At 46.9% G+C, this 15,068-nt stretch overlaps 1 protein-coding gene across 1 annotated transcript in view; it reads right to left on the reverse strand.

Annotated features, from left to right (window-relative positions):
- The window catches only part of LOC138468291 (exportin-5-like), a 1,210,104-nt gene that overhangs the window by 797,195 nt on the left and 397,841 nt on the right, over positions 1 to 15,068 (reverse strand). The window contains exons 10-11 of the mRNA XM_069608777.1: positions 654 to 779; positions 258 to 348 (exon numbers count right to left, since the gene is read on the reverse strand). Coding sequence (XP_069464878.1) covers positions 258 to 348; positions 654 to 779 — 217 coding nt within the window. The remainder of the gene's footprint in view (positions 1 to 257; positions 349 to 653; positions 780 to 15,068) is intronic.

Here is a 15,068-nt window from a genome sequence, read left to right on the forward strand (position 1 = left end):
ACATGCAGGTGTGCAGCATTTACCAGTTACATCAAGTTGGTGTGCAGCTTATTAACTACTCTTGCCTTCAGAGGCAAGTGAGCAGCAGTTGCAGCTATACAGATGTTAAGTAAATGCACATGCAACAGCGGTTGTGCACAGGTGATTGACTAAGTTTCCCAAGCCCACCATAAACCAGGTTATGGATAATTACATAGGTATTTGTGGAAAATTAAACATGCAGCCGGTAGAGTAAAATACAGAATTGCATCACTCACATTTGAAGAATTCTAAGAAGTCCTCATCATTGTCAAAGTCAAAACGGGAATATTCACAACTTGGGCTATCATTTTTGGAAGGAAATCCCACCTACAACCAGAGAAGAATGATGAAATGTTACAAAAGGCTGCAAAAGTAAGATAGAAGCCAGCATATCATGGCCGATGATCATGAAGTACAGGCTAACCTAAACCTTTATTCTTCAGAGTATATTGCAGTAGCATATTTTAAATGATTAAACATTCTAGCCATCGTAGAATTATTCTCAAAGTAGGATGCAGCATTGAGGCTCTGCAATTCCTCAGCACAACATTGAGCCACTTGGTTAAAAGAATCTGAGTAATCCAACCATTAAAAGAAGGCAAAACCATGTAGTTAAAAGAAAATAACCCTACCTTCAGCAGATTTACTGTGGTAGCTTGTAGATACTTTGGGAACTTGGATAGCAGCACAGTATCACTGGAAAATATTTTATGCTTTAAGAATGCTTTCCAGGTACCTTGGGTCGAAGAACGAAGGAACTAAACAGATTAAGAAGAGAATTTAGTGCAAAATGGACTCCCGAAAAATTCTATTGCATTCAGATAGAAATACCCACAAATTAGCCGCACAGACTTCTCATTCCCAAAGCATCACATGAAAGGCTTCACTATTGGCATACATGTTACTACTGGGGGCACTGTCAAATATTACAATGCCATCGAAAGCCCCATGAGAGCAGAGCAAAAATTAATTTAGAAAAAGAAAAAGCAATGGGTGGATGTTAGGATGGATTTTCAGAATCTGTTTTGTGTACAGATTCCGAGATGTCACCCTATTCTGATGAACAGGGAAAGACACCAATGTCTAGCCAAACTATAAAGATAGTGCGACTGAGCAGTAAGGCTTGGACTTCAAGTAATAGAGTGGTGAAAGTTCACTTAAGCACAAACATCACTCTTAACCACATAAGTCAAGCAGAATGTCTGAACATTCAATTATTTAAGCTTTGGACAAAAAACGTTAATTAAAAGCCACAGGTATTACACTAAAACCACACTATTCTATACACGCATTCATTTTGCAGTGCTCTGGCTACAGAGCACTAACAATTTACTTTCGGACACAGTTAAAGCAATCTTACCAAATGTAGCAAAGCAAGTAAACAACAAGGCGTAAGTAAGAAAAAAACCATACACCACCTTAAAAAGATACTCTTGCTAGTTAACAGGGCGCCTAGTGCCCTAGGAGTCACAGGTCCTAATGCAGTTATTTTCAGAATGCTATGAGTCTTCAGAGAAAGAACAAGAGTTGGCAAAGCAAACATGCAGTTAGAATATTACTGGTAGATCATTTCTCCTATCGATTCTTCTCCCACAGATTACTCATTTTATAGATACAATTTTCCAGTGTCAGTTGCTTAGAAACAGTTCAACAAGGGGCATAGTACGACTTGAGCATCGATCTTTACTTGGCCATGCCACTCCAACTCCAGATGTGATGTCAGCTGAACACGTCACTACGCCCACGTACCTCAATTCCCGAACTTGTGCCCACGCCAGACCTAAGCAGCTGCCGAGGAAGAATCCAATGGTTTATGCTTAAGGAAAAGCCAAAAAAGAAGTCTTGATTTGTTATGAGGAACAGACCCCACACTGAGGGAAGGCTTGACCGTACACAATCAAAAGAGCAACAAATCAAACATCAACTTTAAGTTGTCACAGCACTCATGGAAAGACACCAGAAAACGGCAACAGACTACTTTCATAGCATGGCACGAGGAGAGTATGGCGAATAATCTGCTGGAGAAGAATCCATAGAACGAATATTACCAGTGAGGAATTTCTCCTTCAATTGATTGCATTCTCCCGCAGATGCCTAATCGGATACACTCCCAAAGCAGAACAGCATATGAAGGTGGGATGAAAGTCTCAAACAAGAAAGCGGTCACACTGCTCTTCCAAAATGGAAATCAGCACCCTGAGCCATGTCCAGACAGTGTTTTGTGAATGTATGGAGCGATGAACAAGTTGCAGCCTGACAGATGTCTTTCACTGGCACACCCCATTGAAGTGCTGTGGAATTAGCCACATCCCTGGAGGAATGCACCGTGATGCCAGCCAACAAATCCTTACCCGCTCTCTGGTAGCATTCTGCAATGCAGAGAATCATCAGTAGTGAAATTGTCCGTTTAGACACTGGCAGACTTTCTGGATGGCAAGAAGGAAATGAACAGTTGGTCTTCACATCCAATACCTGCTGTCCGAGCCACATGGTAGCTGAGAGCCCTTTTCCGGTCTAGCCTGTGCAGCCTTCCCTCATCTTTAGAAGGGTGAGGGTAAATAAACCCTAGGTCAATGATCAGAGACATGAAAGTCTGACATCACCTTAGGAAGGAATTTAGCTTGGACTTTAAGTGATGCCTTTGCTTTGAGGAAATGCAGAAGAACAAGTTATTCTTACCTGGTAACGTTCTTTCGATGGGATGGTCTGACGACATTCCATATTTATGACAGTAATCACAGCTGTGCAGCTTCGGAAAATCTTTCCGCGTCCTGCGTGGATGACGTCGATATGCTGTCCAAGGGCCTCTGTCGAGCCGACGTCACCGGATGTTGTAAGTAGGACGCACGACGCGTGTAGCCTCAGTTGTAGTTATTTCCCCAGAACATGTGGCACCAATCTTCTGCCAGTAGGACCACAGAAAGCCTTGCGGAAACGTAAGCTGCAATCACATAAGAAATTCTGTAGTGGGGTAGGCAGGGAGGGAGCAATATGGAATAAGTCGGACCATCTCATCGAAAGAACGTTCCCAGGTAAGAGTAACTTGTTCGAGGGGATTGGATCCTCCGACGTATTCCATATCTATGACAGACTCCCAAAGCAGTACCAACGTAAGGAGATGGGAAAAGAATTTAGAATATGCATATTTAGAATGCCCAATCAAATTGCAGAGTAAAGGACAGCCATGCCAAAGGCCAGATCCTGCCTATGGATAGAATCTAGGGAGTAGTGACGTACATGAATATGGACAGAAGCCCAGGTGGCTGCTTCACAGATGTTACGAATAGGAACACCTCTCAGCAGGGCAGTAGAGGCAGCCATACCCCTAGTAGAATGGGCCCGTAAGTCTACCGGAAGGTCCTTAACCCGCCAAGCGGTAACATTCAGAAATTGCCAAGATAATCCATCTAGACAAAGTCTGTTTAGTAACAGCTTGTCCCAAACACCTTCCAGCGTAACCAATAAAGAGCTGATCGTCCACTCGGACCCGGGACATGCGTGAAATGTAGAAACTTAAAGCTCTCCTACGAACTAACTTATGGAGCCTCTTCTCGTCATTACCAGGATGCGGAGGATGATAAAATGCTGGAAGAATGACCTGGCTCAAATGAAATTCCGACACAACTTTCGGAAGAAAGGAAGGACGAACTCTTAGGACAACCCTGTCCTTATGAAACGCAGTGAAGGGTGACTTAACTGACAGTTTCTGTAACTCACTCACTCTGCAAACGGAAGTGACCGCAACTAAAAACAGTTTTCAGGGTTAACAGTCTTAAAGGACAAGAATGTAAAGGCTCAAATGGAGCACCCATTAGAAACTTGAGAACAAGGTTCAAATCCCAACACATTAGTGAGCCCTTTCAGAAACTGAGAAATTAAAGGAATTTTTAGAAGAACACCCCTCAGACGAGTGCTTAAATATGGAGAGCACCGCCAGGTAACCTTGCAAGCCCCTGTGGGCTAAAAAAAGCAAAAAAGACAGAACCACAGGAATGTCACATGAAAAAGGATCCACATTCTTAACCCTGCACCAGTCGCAGAATTTCTCCAACGGCACAGGGACTTTGTTGCCGGCCGTCTAGCCGAAAGCAACACCTACATCAAGTCTTCAGGGAGGTCCCAATCCTTATTCCTCATCCTTTCAGAAGCCAAGTGTGAAGGTTGAGGGATCTGACCTATGGATGGAGAACCTGACCCCCCCCGTCTCCCGTGAGAGCGGATCGTCTCGGTAGGGAAGACGTGGAGGGCAGATGGACAAATCGAGAAGGTCCTGGTACCACGTCCTCCGGGCCCATGCCGGAGCAATGAGGATCATCCGGGAACCGAACCTCCGTAGCACTTGCGGGATGACGGTGACTGGAGTAAACGCGTACAGCAGTGGGAAGGACCACTTTACCACGAGCGCGTCTCCCAAGGCTCCTATTGGAGGAAATTCCTGCAAGCAGAACCTTTTGCACTTCCGGTTGACACTGGAGGCGAAGAGATCCACTTGAGGGGTCCCCCAAAGGGCAAAGATCTCCAGGAGAACTTCCTTCGCCAACTTCCACTCGTGAGAGATCGCGCTCTGCCTGCTCAGAGCGTCCGTCTCGTTTTCGTCTCCGGCCAGATGAACTGCCGAGATCGAAATTTCCTGCTGAATGGCCCAGAACCACTCGAAAGAGCGCGCCCTGATCAACCAATCGTCCAGGTAGGGGTAGACGGGAATCCCACTTTCCTGAGATACGCCACCACCACCACCACGAGTTTGGTAAAGACCCTCGGGGTGGAGGTCAATGTGAACGGCAGGACCCGAAACTGAAAGTGAGTCGCCAACCGCAAACCTCAGGTACTTGTGCTTGGGATGGATCGGCACATGAAAATAAGCGTCCTTGAGGTCTAGAGACACCAACCAATCCTGAAGTTGAAGGGCCTGGAGGACTTGAGAAAGAGTAACCATCTTGAACTTGTCCTTCCTGGGGAGCTTGTTAAAACCGTGCAAGTCCATGATGGGTCTCAATCCTATGTCTCTCTTCTAAATCAAAAAATAAGGGGAATACCATCCCTTGTTCCTCTCCGCTACAGGCACCAGTTCTATGGCGCCTTTCTCCAGCAGGGATTATATTTTCTGCGCAAGGAGCAGATCCGGACTCTTCAAAGAAATTCCCTGGTGGATTGTCGTGAGGCCTCTGCCAGAAAGGAAGACAGTAGCCGTGGGCTATGATTTCTAGAACCCACACATCTGAAGTAATGGCACGCCATTCTACAAGATACTGCGCCAGCCTTCCCCCAACCGGCGAAGCATGGGCCTCATGACTGAACTGAAGCGGCTGCAGCAGTGCCCGAGAGCAAAGAGACAACTGCTTGAGCAGCCTTGGCACCTCGAGTACCTTGTTTTCCACCTCTGGCACTCCTACGGTTGCACCTTTGACTTGTAGCTACTCTCGATTTACTAAAGGACGAGTAATATCAAAAAGGAACCTCCCCTCCATTGCTGTCCCCTAGGACGAAAAGGCGGAGGTTGGCGCAATGCAGCGCCCAACAATTTCGCTGCAGCTTTGGAGGTCTGCAACCTCTCAAGACTCGACAGCCTTGCTGCCAAAAAGATGTTCACCATCAATCGGCATGTTGAGGAGCCGGGCTTGCACATCAGGAGCAAACCCCCGACTTCCGCAACCACGCAAACTTGCGTATTACGGTGATCACCGCCATGGACCGGCGGACACAATCAACCATGTACAGGCCTGACTAAACGGATTCACACATGGCATCCTTGCCATCCTGCACGATAGCAAGGAAGCCATCCCGTTCCTCCCCTTCGGGAATATGATCAGCCGCTAAGGAAACATTTCCACAGAGAGTGCGTGAAACGAGACAAGGCACAAACGGAGTTGGTAGCCTGAAGCGCCATACCCGCAGAAGAAAACACCTTCGCCCAACCGTCAAAACGTTTGTGGTCCACATCAGGAGGGATGGTAGTGTACGACGCCTGCTTTGTGGGGGCCGTAGCCGCCACACCACCAAACTTTCCGGAGTGGGGTGCGTGGTCAAGTAGCAGGGGTCGCCACTAGCTGGGTGATATTTCTTCGGCAAGGACTTGCTCACTGCCGGGAGACCCTCCGGAGAAGTCCAAGCTGCAGCCACCCTTCTCTGCAAGTGTGTACAAAAAGGGGGTTTCGTCCTGGCTGTAGGAGTCAGAGCTAATTGCAACTTATTTATTGCAAGTCAACGTTATGGAGTATTCACTACCCTTCGGTGGCACTATTTATGCATATCCTAGGGTAGGTGAACATGAAAGAATAATAATCCACATGTGCTAGCTTGTTTACGAGGGGAAGGAACAGCTTTTATTAAGTAACTGTCATTCCACCCATATAACGGACCAAAGTTCAAACGAATGTAAGGTCAGCATAGATCAAAGCCCAAAACAAATTGATGCATGAACATACTGCATGGTAACAGTGATAGAGACACAAATACAAAGACATCTTATTGCTTCTAATACATTGTTCTTCTCATTGTAGACCATGTTTTTTATATAGCAGGTAACCAAAGTGAAACTAGCATAACCTATTGTTCCTCTAAAATGAAGACCTTGGAAGGGCCTAACATAGCCAGGCTAAAGGGTGACCAAAATAATGGATCCACGTCACTGAAATGAATCTAAACAGAGGTTTTAAGGGGACCTAACACCCTAAGGGGGTGAGAGTGTCCCTGGACGTATCGGCTTTCAGTGGGTCACAGCCTTCTTCATGGAGCCAAGGAAAGGAGTCCCCTGTAGAAAGTAAAGGGGAACTAAGGTTACTATATACGGTGTATAAAGAATAATGTAAAAGCATAGTGTTTAAAAAGCCATGTACATTCACATGTCATTGTCAAAGGTAGAGGACCCAAATAGTTAAAAACACTAGTTTACTCCCATTGGTGGTCAAGTACTGACCTTTCACCAGACTGGGTCCTAAGTGGAAGCCAGGGGGGCTATGGATGTTTGAAATCTGATGAATTCCTCATCTGGGATGTGGTGCATTAAACTGCAGCGAAGAGCTGGGTGGAGGGAAAACAGAAGGGCTATGATAAGTGATTAACCCCTGCCTTTTACCAATACCAGAGGACATGAACTGGTCACATGTGAATACATAGAAAATGAGAACAAGGCGGAAGGTACCTTGAGGTTGTGGGACAAAAATCCAGCGTGGACATCAGTATTTTCTGGACGATAAACGTACTGGAAATACGTGCTGGAGGAGCCTAGCGCGCGGTGAAGGAGTGGTGCTGCACGAGTCAGATTGAAAAAGAAATGCAGCATGATTGGTCCGCGAGCGCCCAAAGTACTAGCAGGTTGTTAAAAGGAAGTTTGCCTAGCACTGGCAGGCTGACAAAAAAAAGGGGAGGGGGGCTGAGTTCTGAACCTGCCGTTCAGGTGCCGCTGTGAATGCGTCAATCCGGGAGCTAGCTGGATCCCAGAATGGAGCTGTGTTCCACAGGATGTTGGTGCGCAGGTGCAGTAAAGGGAATGCTGCACCTCCACGCATGCGGGATGGAAGCGAAGTCATGGCAACCAACTGCTAACAACACGGGAGAAAGGCACTTATCTCCTAATGCTGACGTGAGCTACAGCAGAGGAAAAGTCCTGCTTTAGGCGCCGCTGGGAGGTATGTGTTACACTATGAGGGAGGCGCTACAGGACAGGGTACACGGTGTGTGGCCGGTGTATGGCCTGGCATTGCATGCTCAGTGAGGCAGTGCGCGAGGGGCCATTAAGAGTTGCTCTGGAGTTCTGCCTCGTTAAGACCCATAGTTGTGGCCTGGAGTTTGTACATCCACCATGACTCTTTGAAGTTAAGGGAATTGGTGATGTTACTGGTGTTATGTACTTTGTCTGCAACCCACCATATGAAATTGTCTGGGCCATGCTGAAGTTCAAGGAAGTGTGGTACCAGTGGTGCCGTGATGGTTTTGCAAGGCCATATGGAATGGCAGCACCTGGTCAGTTGGTGGACCATGGTTGAGGATATCAGTCAGGTCATCCTGCTGAAAATACCCAGGGGGGGTGGGGGGGCAGACCACCCCAAGTAATCCATGACCCTCGAAATCAGGCGCTGGTATGAGAACTCGGCATGTGCCAGGCTCAGGCCTACCAAACTCCACAAAGCCTCGAAAGGCGTCAACGGAATCGGTGTCGGCGTACAGCGCGGCGCTGCCAGCGTCTACACAGGCCTTGAGGGCGGAGCCCCGAGCGTGTCTCGACAGCCTGGGCGCTGATTGCGTCTACAACTTCCTCGGGGGCTTCACAGGTTCTCGCGGTCTCGAGGGTGTCGAGGACCGGGACCTGGAACGGGCATGTCTAGAGTGACCATGCTTGTCCGACTGGGACCTCGAAGGCGCCCGGTGGTCGCGATGGCCGCTCAAGCATGAAGGCGTACGAGCAACGTCTCCAGAACGGTCACGGCCAGCATCTTTCGACGGCGCGGACAGACCAGAGCCCTGCGATTGGAAAATCTCCACCATCTCCTTTCGGAAGGAATCCCATTCCTCAGAAGTGGATGCTTGTTGGGACAAGCAACCCGCCGACGGGCAAAGTCATAGGACAGGGAAGGCGACCTGCGATGGCGCTTCCGGGAGTGCCGCGAAGAGGAAGAGGAATGGCGGGACCGACTCCCAGACCGAGAACCCCCGGAATCACGATGACGATGCGGAGAGTCGCCCCTCGAATCATCTGTCGAAAGACCAGTGGAATGCAACTTCCGGGGCTTGGCCACCTTACTGACAGCTTCTTACGCTCCCGCAAGGCCTTCGATGTGAGAGATTGGCAGTCGACACAGTCATCCGTATCGTGGTCCTCCCCAAGGCACCAGAAGCAAGCGTCATGCGTGTCCGTCAGCGACATCTTGGACCCGCACACCCGACACTTCTTAAACCCAGACCGCGGGGTGGAAGAAGCCGAAGACGACATACAATATCAAGGAAGAAAACACGTTTGAAAAACCGAAAGTACAGGATTCAGTAGAATCGAGGCACGCAGAGATCTCCGAAGCGAATAAGTTCACGGAAAAAAACTGAACTGATGCTACGGGTATCGTGCATCCTACTTATAACATCCGGTGACTTCGGCTTGAAGGAGGCCCGCAAGGACAGCGTATCGACGACGCAGGATGCAGACGCCGAAAGATTTTCCGAAGCAGCACAGCTGTGGTGATTACTGTCATAGATATGGAATACTTTGGAGGACCCAATCCCCTCGAAATTATCTTTACAAGAGCCTGGAGCTCGTTTACACACCTAGCTGGAGTGAGTGCCACCAGAAAAGCAGTTCTGAGGGTGAGCAATCTTACTAAAGAAGAATGAGTCCTTCAAAGCCGCCATAAAAAAAAAAAAAGCACCAAATTGAAGTCCCAATTCAAATCCACAAATTGTGTAGGCTCCAAGTCTATTTTCAGAAATTGGGTGTTAGGGAGATATTTTTATGAGTCATCCCCGCTCCTAGAGAGCCCCAGCACTGTCTGCTGGACTTCTGGACCTTTTTCTTCAATCCTTAATGATTGGAGCCTCTTTCCACTCATTCATTCTTATGGCCTATACCTTTTGGAACTCTGTTCTGTGTTTAAATCTTTCCATGGGGTTTACTTTCCTCCATATCTTTTTAAGGCATCTGTATTTTACTATTGCAGCACAGAGCTCCTTATGGGCAGTGTTGCTGTGAACCCTTTGGGTTCTCCCAAGAGATTATTTTCTATATCCTAGAGTAACTACAGTTACTAAGAATATAGAGATGCTTCGTATCTCTCCTAAAACATGAGACTGGCGCACACCACCTTAAGTGGAGTGCCAAGTGGATACTTGGTGACCCCCCCCCCTTCCCTTTGCTACTGTGACTTTTTAGTTAGTCACAGACAACCTTCTCATTATGGCTGGTGGCAGTGGACGTGTTATACCAACTAGTGTGTGATTTTCTACTGCAAGCTATGTTCATAGCCTCGTTTAGGCACAATAGGGTCACCCAAGTACTAACTTAGTGGCTCCTTTCTTCTTTCATCATTTCTAGCATGGTTGTTATTGGTTAGCCCTTCTACCATTCTGGGAGGGGGAAGGTCCATTTTTGTCTTTGGATGGAACCTTGGTTGTCCCAGTCTAGGCTCCAGTGTGTCTGGGCAGGCAGGAAGTCGGGCAGGAGTTTCATTCCCCTGCACTTTGTCTGCCTTAGTGCCTGAAAGGAACCAGCTCTACAGGGGGGTCAGGCTGTCATCATTGTACAGCCACTGCCCCATTCTGTGAACAGAGAGATTGCAGAGGAGTGTGCTGAAACTAAAAAGGTGAGGTTCCTGCGGTGAAAGACAAGTCAGCCATTGGAAGCTGAAGTAACCAAAAAAAGACAACCAGAGACGCCTGCAGACCCTTTCCAACACTGAAGCCACCACTGCCGTCCTAACCCTGTTTTCTGTGCGACATAGGAATCCTGAAGAGGACAACTCCTCCCCTTTGAATGGTGGGAACAAACAGTCCCAAGACTAACTTTAATCAGAGCCATCACCGGAGATCCTGTGACTTTCCCCAAGCTGCAGAACCGCAATACCAGGAAATCCATGAAGAGACCCATTGAAGTGCATCTTTGTGGAAAGGCCAAGTCTTTGCTGAGCTTCATCTGAACCACCATAGACAATCTGACCCGTCAAAATCCCCTCAGCAGAGTGTAGTACTTCAGGAACCAAAAAAGATTGACTGGGTGAATCACATACTTTTTTGGTGCTGCAGAAAAGGCCCTAAAACCGCAGAGTGACCAGAGACGTTGCTGGAACCCGTGCCAGAGGTCCTCCCTCGAGACTGCTGCTGAGAAATCTCGTCCATTGTCCTGCCTTTCGTCAGACCAAGGAATTCCAGAAGTCAAATCCAGCATTGCCAAAACAAGGATAATCCAGCCACAAACATTTCTTCAAAACAAAAAGGTACTGTGGGGAAAAGGGTATTGCGTACCGTAATCCGAAAAGTCGCTCCAGAGCATTGGGAGTGCACGTAGGTGTCCAGGGCAACCTCCTCTCAACTGACCAAAGCTGAAGCTGGTGCCCCTTTAGCAAGTACTTTAACAGGGTCTCCAATGTTGGTCCTCCTGGTCCTCCCACGCCCCCCCACCCTTACCTCAGTGGAACAGGCTGAGGTGAGCAATAACCAACTTATTTTAGGATGGCACACAGATAACTCAGGGTAAGTAAAGACTATACACTTTTTAAAAGAGCTATCAGCAAGTTGTATAGACCCAAGACATTTAGCATCTGTATAAAACAGGACAAGCAAAGCAAAACTCAATGTTACACTTTATGAGCAACTCAATGTTATTCTAGGTAGGTAAAACCTGAGACAGACTTATTCTAAACAGGCTATACAGAAAGTTAGGGGAAGCAAGTCCCAGTTGGGAAACCTACAACTATTCTCAAAAAGAAATGGTTAGTGAAAGCAACAACATTACTTTTGGGAAAGAACCAATTCACAGGTGATATATATTTACACATATACACACACACACACACACTTGTCAGCATGGCACAACACACATTCAATGCAAGTCAGAACTTTTGTAACTGTTCACTGTCAGAGTTGCAGTTACCAACTAACTCTTTCACAAGTAAGTACTTTTAAACACTTATTATATTTATTTTATTTCTAGAGCTCTTGAACAGGAGCTCTGAGGCATAGGAGCGCTGATACAGATACAATATAAAACATTTGAAGCAGAGAAGAATCTGGTGTTAGGCACGATTGTATGCAGTACCATTTGGGTGCACAACAATAACCTTGACCTCGTGGCAATAGGGACCCAAACTTCGGTATAAGTGAACTACCCAGGTTGGTAGTGTGGTCGAGCAGCCAGGCTTATCTCAGGAGGGGTCAATGTGAGCAGTACGGTTGTGACAGAGTTTCACAATACAGTTATCCGAATAAACACTTACGCTCAAGGTTTCTTGATGAAACAATTATTTAACAGTCAGTTAGGGAGCAAAACATGTAACAGTTATAATTTACTTCAAAACATACTTCATTTCTCTAAATCGGATGATACCCATTGGGGATGGCACACGGACACTTCATACACCCTGAGGTGACAAATAGCTAGAACACTGGACATTGATTTATCACTGGTGCATTTAGAGCAATACTGAGTTAGGTGACAAATATAGAATAGAGTAATAAAACCAAGGTTAAAGAAATAACTCCTAAACAGGCAAGTACTTTTAAACACCTTCCAAAGATCAAAGTCAAAGGTTAAGAGGTGTCTATCAGGGAGCCAGGCCAGCCAAAGTTAATTGCACAATGTCAAGGGGAGCCGAAGATGATCTTTGCAGGTAGGTAAAAAGTCTTGCACCATGTTGGTAGAAAACCGGACACTTGAAGGGCCACAAGCTGGGCGGCTTGAAGGGCAAAGCTTTAGCAACTCTGCAAGGTAACCAAGACAGGTCTCAACTGAGAGCAAGTAAGGTTTACACAACAAGAGGTAAGTTCTTAGACTCTACAGTACCTCTGTTACAAGAAATGGTTCTAGCTTGTTTCGGTTCCTGTGCAGCTCTGCAGATCCTGCTGTTACTCGGCCTCAGTCGTGGGGACACGAGTGAGGCCGGCTGGGGACTCCTGCTCTGCAATGGGACGTCAGCGACAGCAACGGGCAAACTTCAATTCAGCGATCCATCAGTGTTTCAGCTCCTCGCGTCTGACAGCAAATAGCAAACACTGCGGTTCTCCGACACCACTTCAGACTTTCCTTGAACTCTGGAGGTGGCTCAGGCTTTGTCAGTCCTGCAACTGAGAAGTTCAGAGGATCTTCCTAGAGCTTGTGTCCGACTTAAAAGCAACGCACACAATCTGGTGTTCCTGGAAAGGGCTAATTTGTATCCCTTTTTATCATCTGTACCTCCTAGAGCATTGTTTCGCTCTTTTAACATTTAGACTGGTGGCAGTGGTATCTACCCTAACCTTTCTACCGCAACTATATTAGATAAACGTGGTACTGTTCTTGGCTATTATATTAGCCTCAAACATAAACCCGCTTGGCCAAATAGTCTTTCTTTTGGCTCAGGTTGGTTTATTCGCCATTTCTTTTTGTTAAAGCCCTTCTTGTGTCTTACTTTGCGCTGCAAACTAAGTTCGCCTTCTTTGTTCACTGTCTTTTGGCAGGCTTCTGCTGAGAAGCCCTCCTCAAGGCACCTGGGTGTCTAGGTGGGCTGAATGTGAGGGAGGGGTGTAGTCACCCCTGCACAGGGTATCCTAAGAAACCCATGTCACACTTTGTCATGATTGGCCAGGGTAGTTGTCCTGCTGGGTGATTGCCAGCCAGTCTGTGTGAATGGGGGTTTTTCGCATAAAAGTTAGGTCTCTTGGGCTAGAAGTCAAAGTCGCCACTGGAACTACAAGGAACCGAAGAGAAGCAGAGAGAACGACGGCTGCTGCAACTACCCCGTCCCGGTGAAGCCCTGCTGCAGTCCTGAGCTATCTTTCCTTCAACGACTCAGTAGATCCAGTCAGGAGTCTTCTTCCCTTGAGCTTGGTGGGGATAACCAGCTCATCTTCCACAGCCAGAGGATCCTCTTCCTTGGTCGAAGCACAATACATGAGTGGGGAAAAAGGGTCTCACTCTCTCCAGGCAAAACAAAGTCCTAGAGTCCAGCAAAAGAGCTGGGGGTCTCCAAGGTAGAGAGGACTTAGCACATTTCTGAGAATTCTCCCTAACAGTGACTCCCAAAGTCTTTACTTTTGTGACGGTGGGGAGAAGACAGTCCACAATCTGGAAGAATGAGTAGGCCTGATCTAGATGGCGAAGCTTGGGGCCAATACCCAAGATTATCATCTCAGTCTTAGAGTTGTTGAGGGCTAGGCCATTATACAGCATCCAGAGATGGATTTGGTTGTGGCATTGATAACTTCAGTGTCTTTAATGTAGTCACCCGAGAGTGGAAAAAGACACTGATCATCATCAGCATAATTGGCATAGCAGGTGCCATCAGCATCAAGTTGATCAAACAGTGTGAGCATGAACACATTGAAAAGTGTAGGAGAAAGACATGAGCTCTGTGGAACTCCACACTGTAGGCTAAGACCCCCTGACAGAACATGTCCATGAAAGACATTGGCCGTCCGGTCTGATAGAAACGAGAGCACAAAGCGGACAGCTTCCTTCGAAAAGGAAGCCCTCTCTAGCAGTCTGCTGGCTAAAATGGAATGATCTACCAAGTCAAATGCGGCCATCCGGTCTTAGAGCATCAACAATTAGATTTTACCCTTGTCCATAGATTGTACAATGTTAGTCTTAAGGTCCAACAGGCTGCACTCTGTGCTATACGCACTCCGAAATCCTGATTGTTGATGGCCTAGTATGCTATGAGCACTCAAATGCCTGAAGCTGTGTGTGTGCGCTATTTTGTCCAACACCTTCAGAAGGAAGGGAGAATTTGTAATCTGGCAATAACTGCCAGGCAAACATGGATCCAATGAAGGCTTCTTCAAAAGAGGAGTGATCCATGCTTGCTTGACATCAATAGGTACAGACCGTCACTAAATGATGTATTAAAATTGTGTAATCAGTGGGGCAAGCCACTGGGCACAGGCCTCGACTGTTTTGGCAGGACAAATATCACCCTGACAACTGGTGGGTTTTAACCTGATTAATAAGTCCAACACCACCTTCTGCCACCTCTGCAAAGGTAACATAAGTTGGCGAGGCTGGCAAGAGTTGAACACCCACAGTAAGAGGTAAAGGAATGAAATTGGAAAGTGTATATTTAATATCCTCTTTGATTACAGAGATCTTATTGGACATGGCCTTTTCCATTTCAGTACACCAGTCTGAATCTTTCAAAGCTGACATTACTGGGACAGGGGTTTTCAACTTCAAGGATCTTGAACAGCTCCACTGCATCTGACGTGGCCTCCGTTATCCTCTGTTCGTAGGTGCATTTTATTTTTGAAAATTCTTTTTATTAACATTTTAAAAACAAGAACATTCCCAACAGTCCACCCCCCCCCCCCACAAAAAACAAACCAGCCATTTCCAGTGTTCCATGACTCTCTACATTGCAATCTAACTTCCCTTT

This window comes from Ambystoma mexicanum, chromosome 4q (genome assembly GCF_040938575.1).
Source record: "Ambystoma mexicanum isolate Mex_15411 chromosome 4q, UKY_AmexF1_1, whole genome shotgun sequence".
NCBI classification, from domain to species: domain Eukaryota; kingdom Metazoa; phylum Chordata; class Amphibia; order Caudata; family Ambystomatidae; genus Ambystoma; species Ambystoma mexicanum.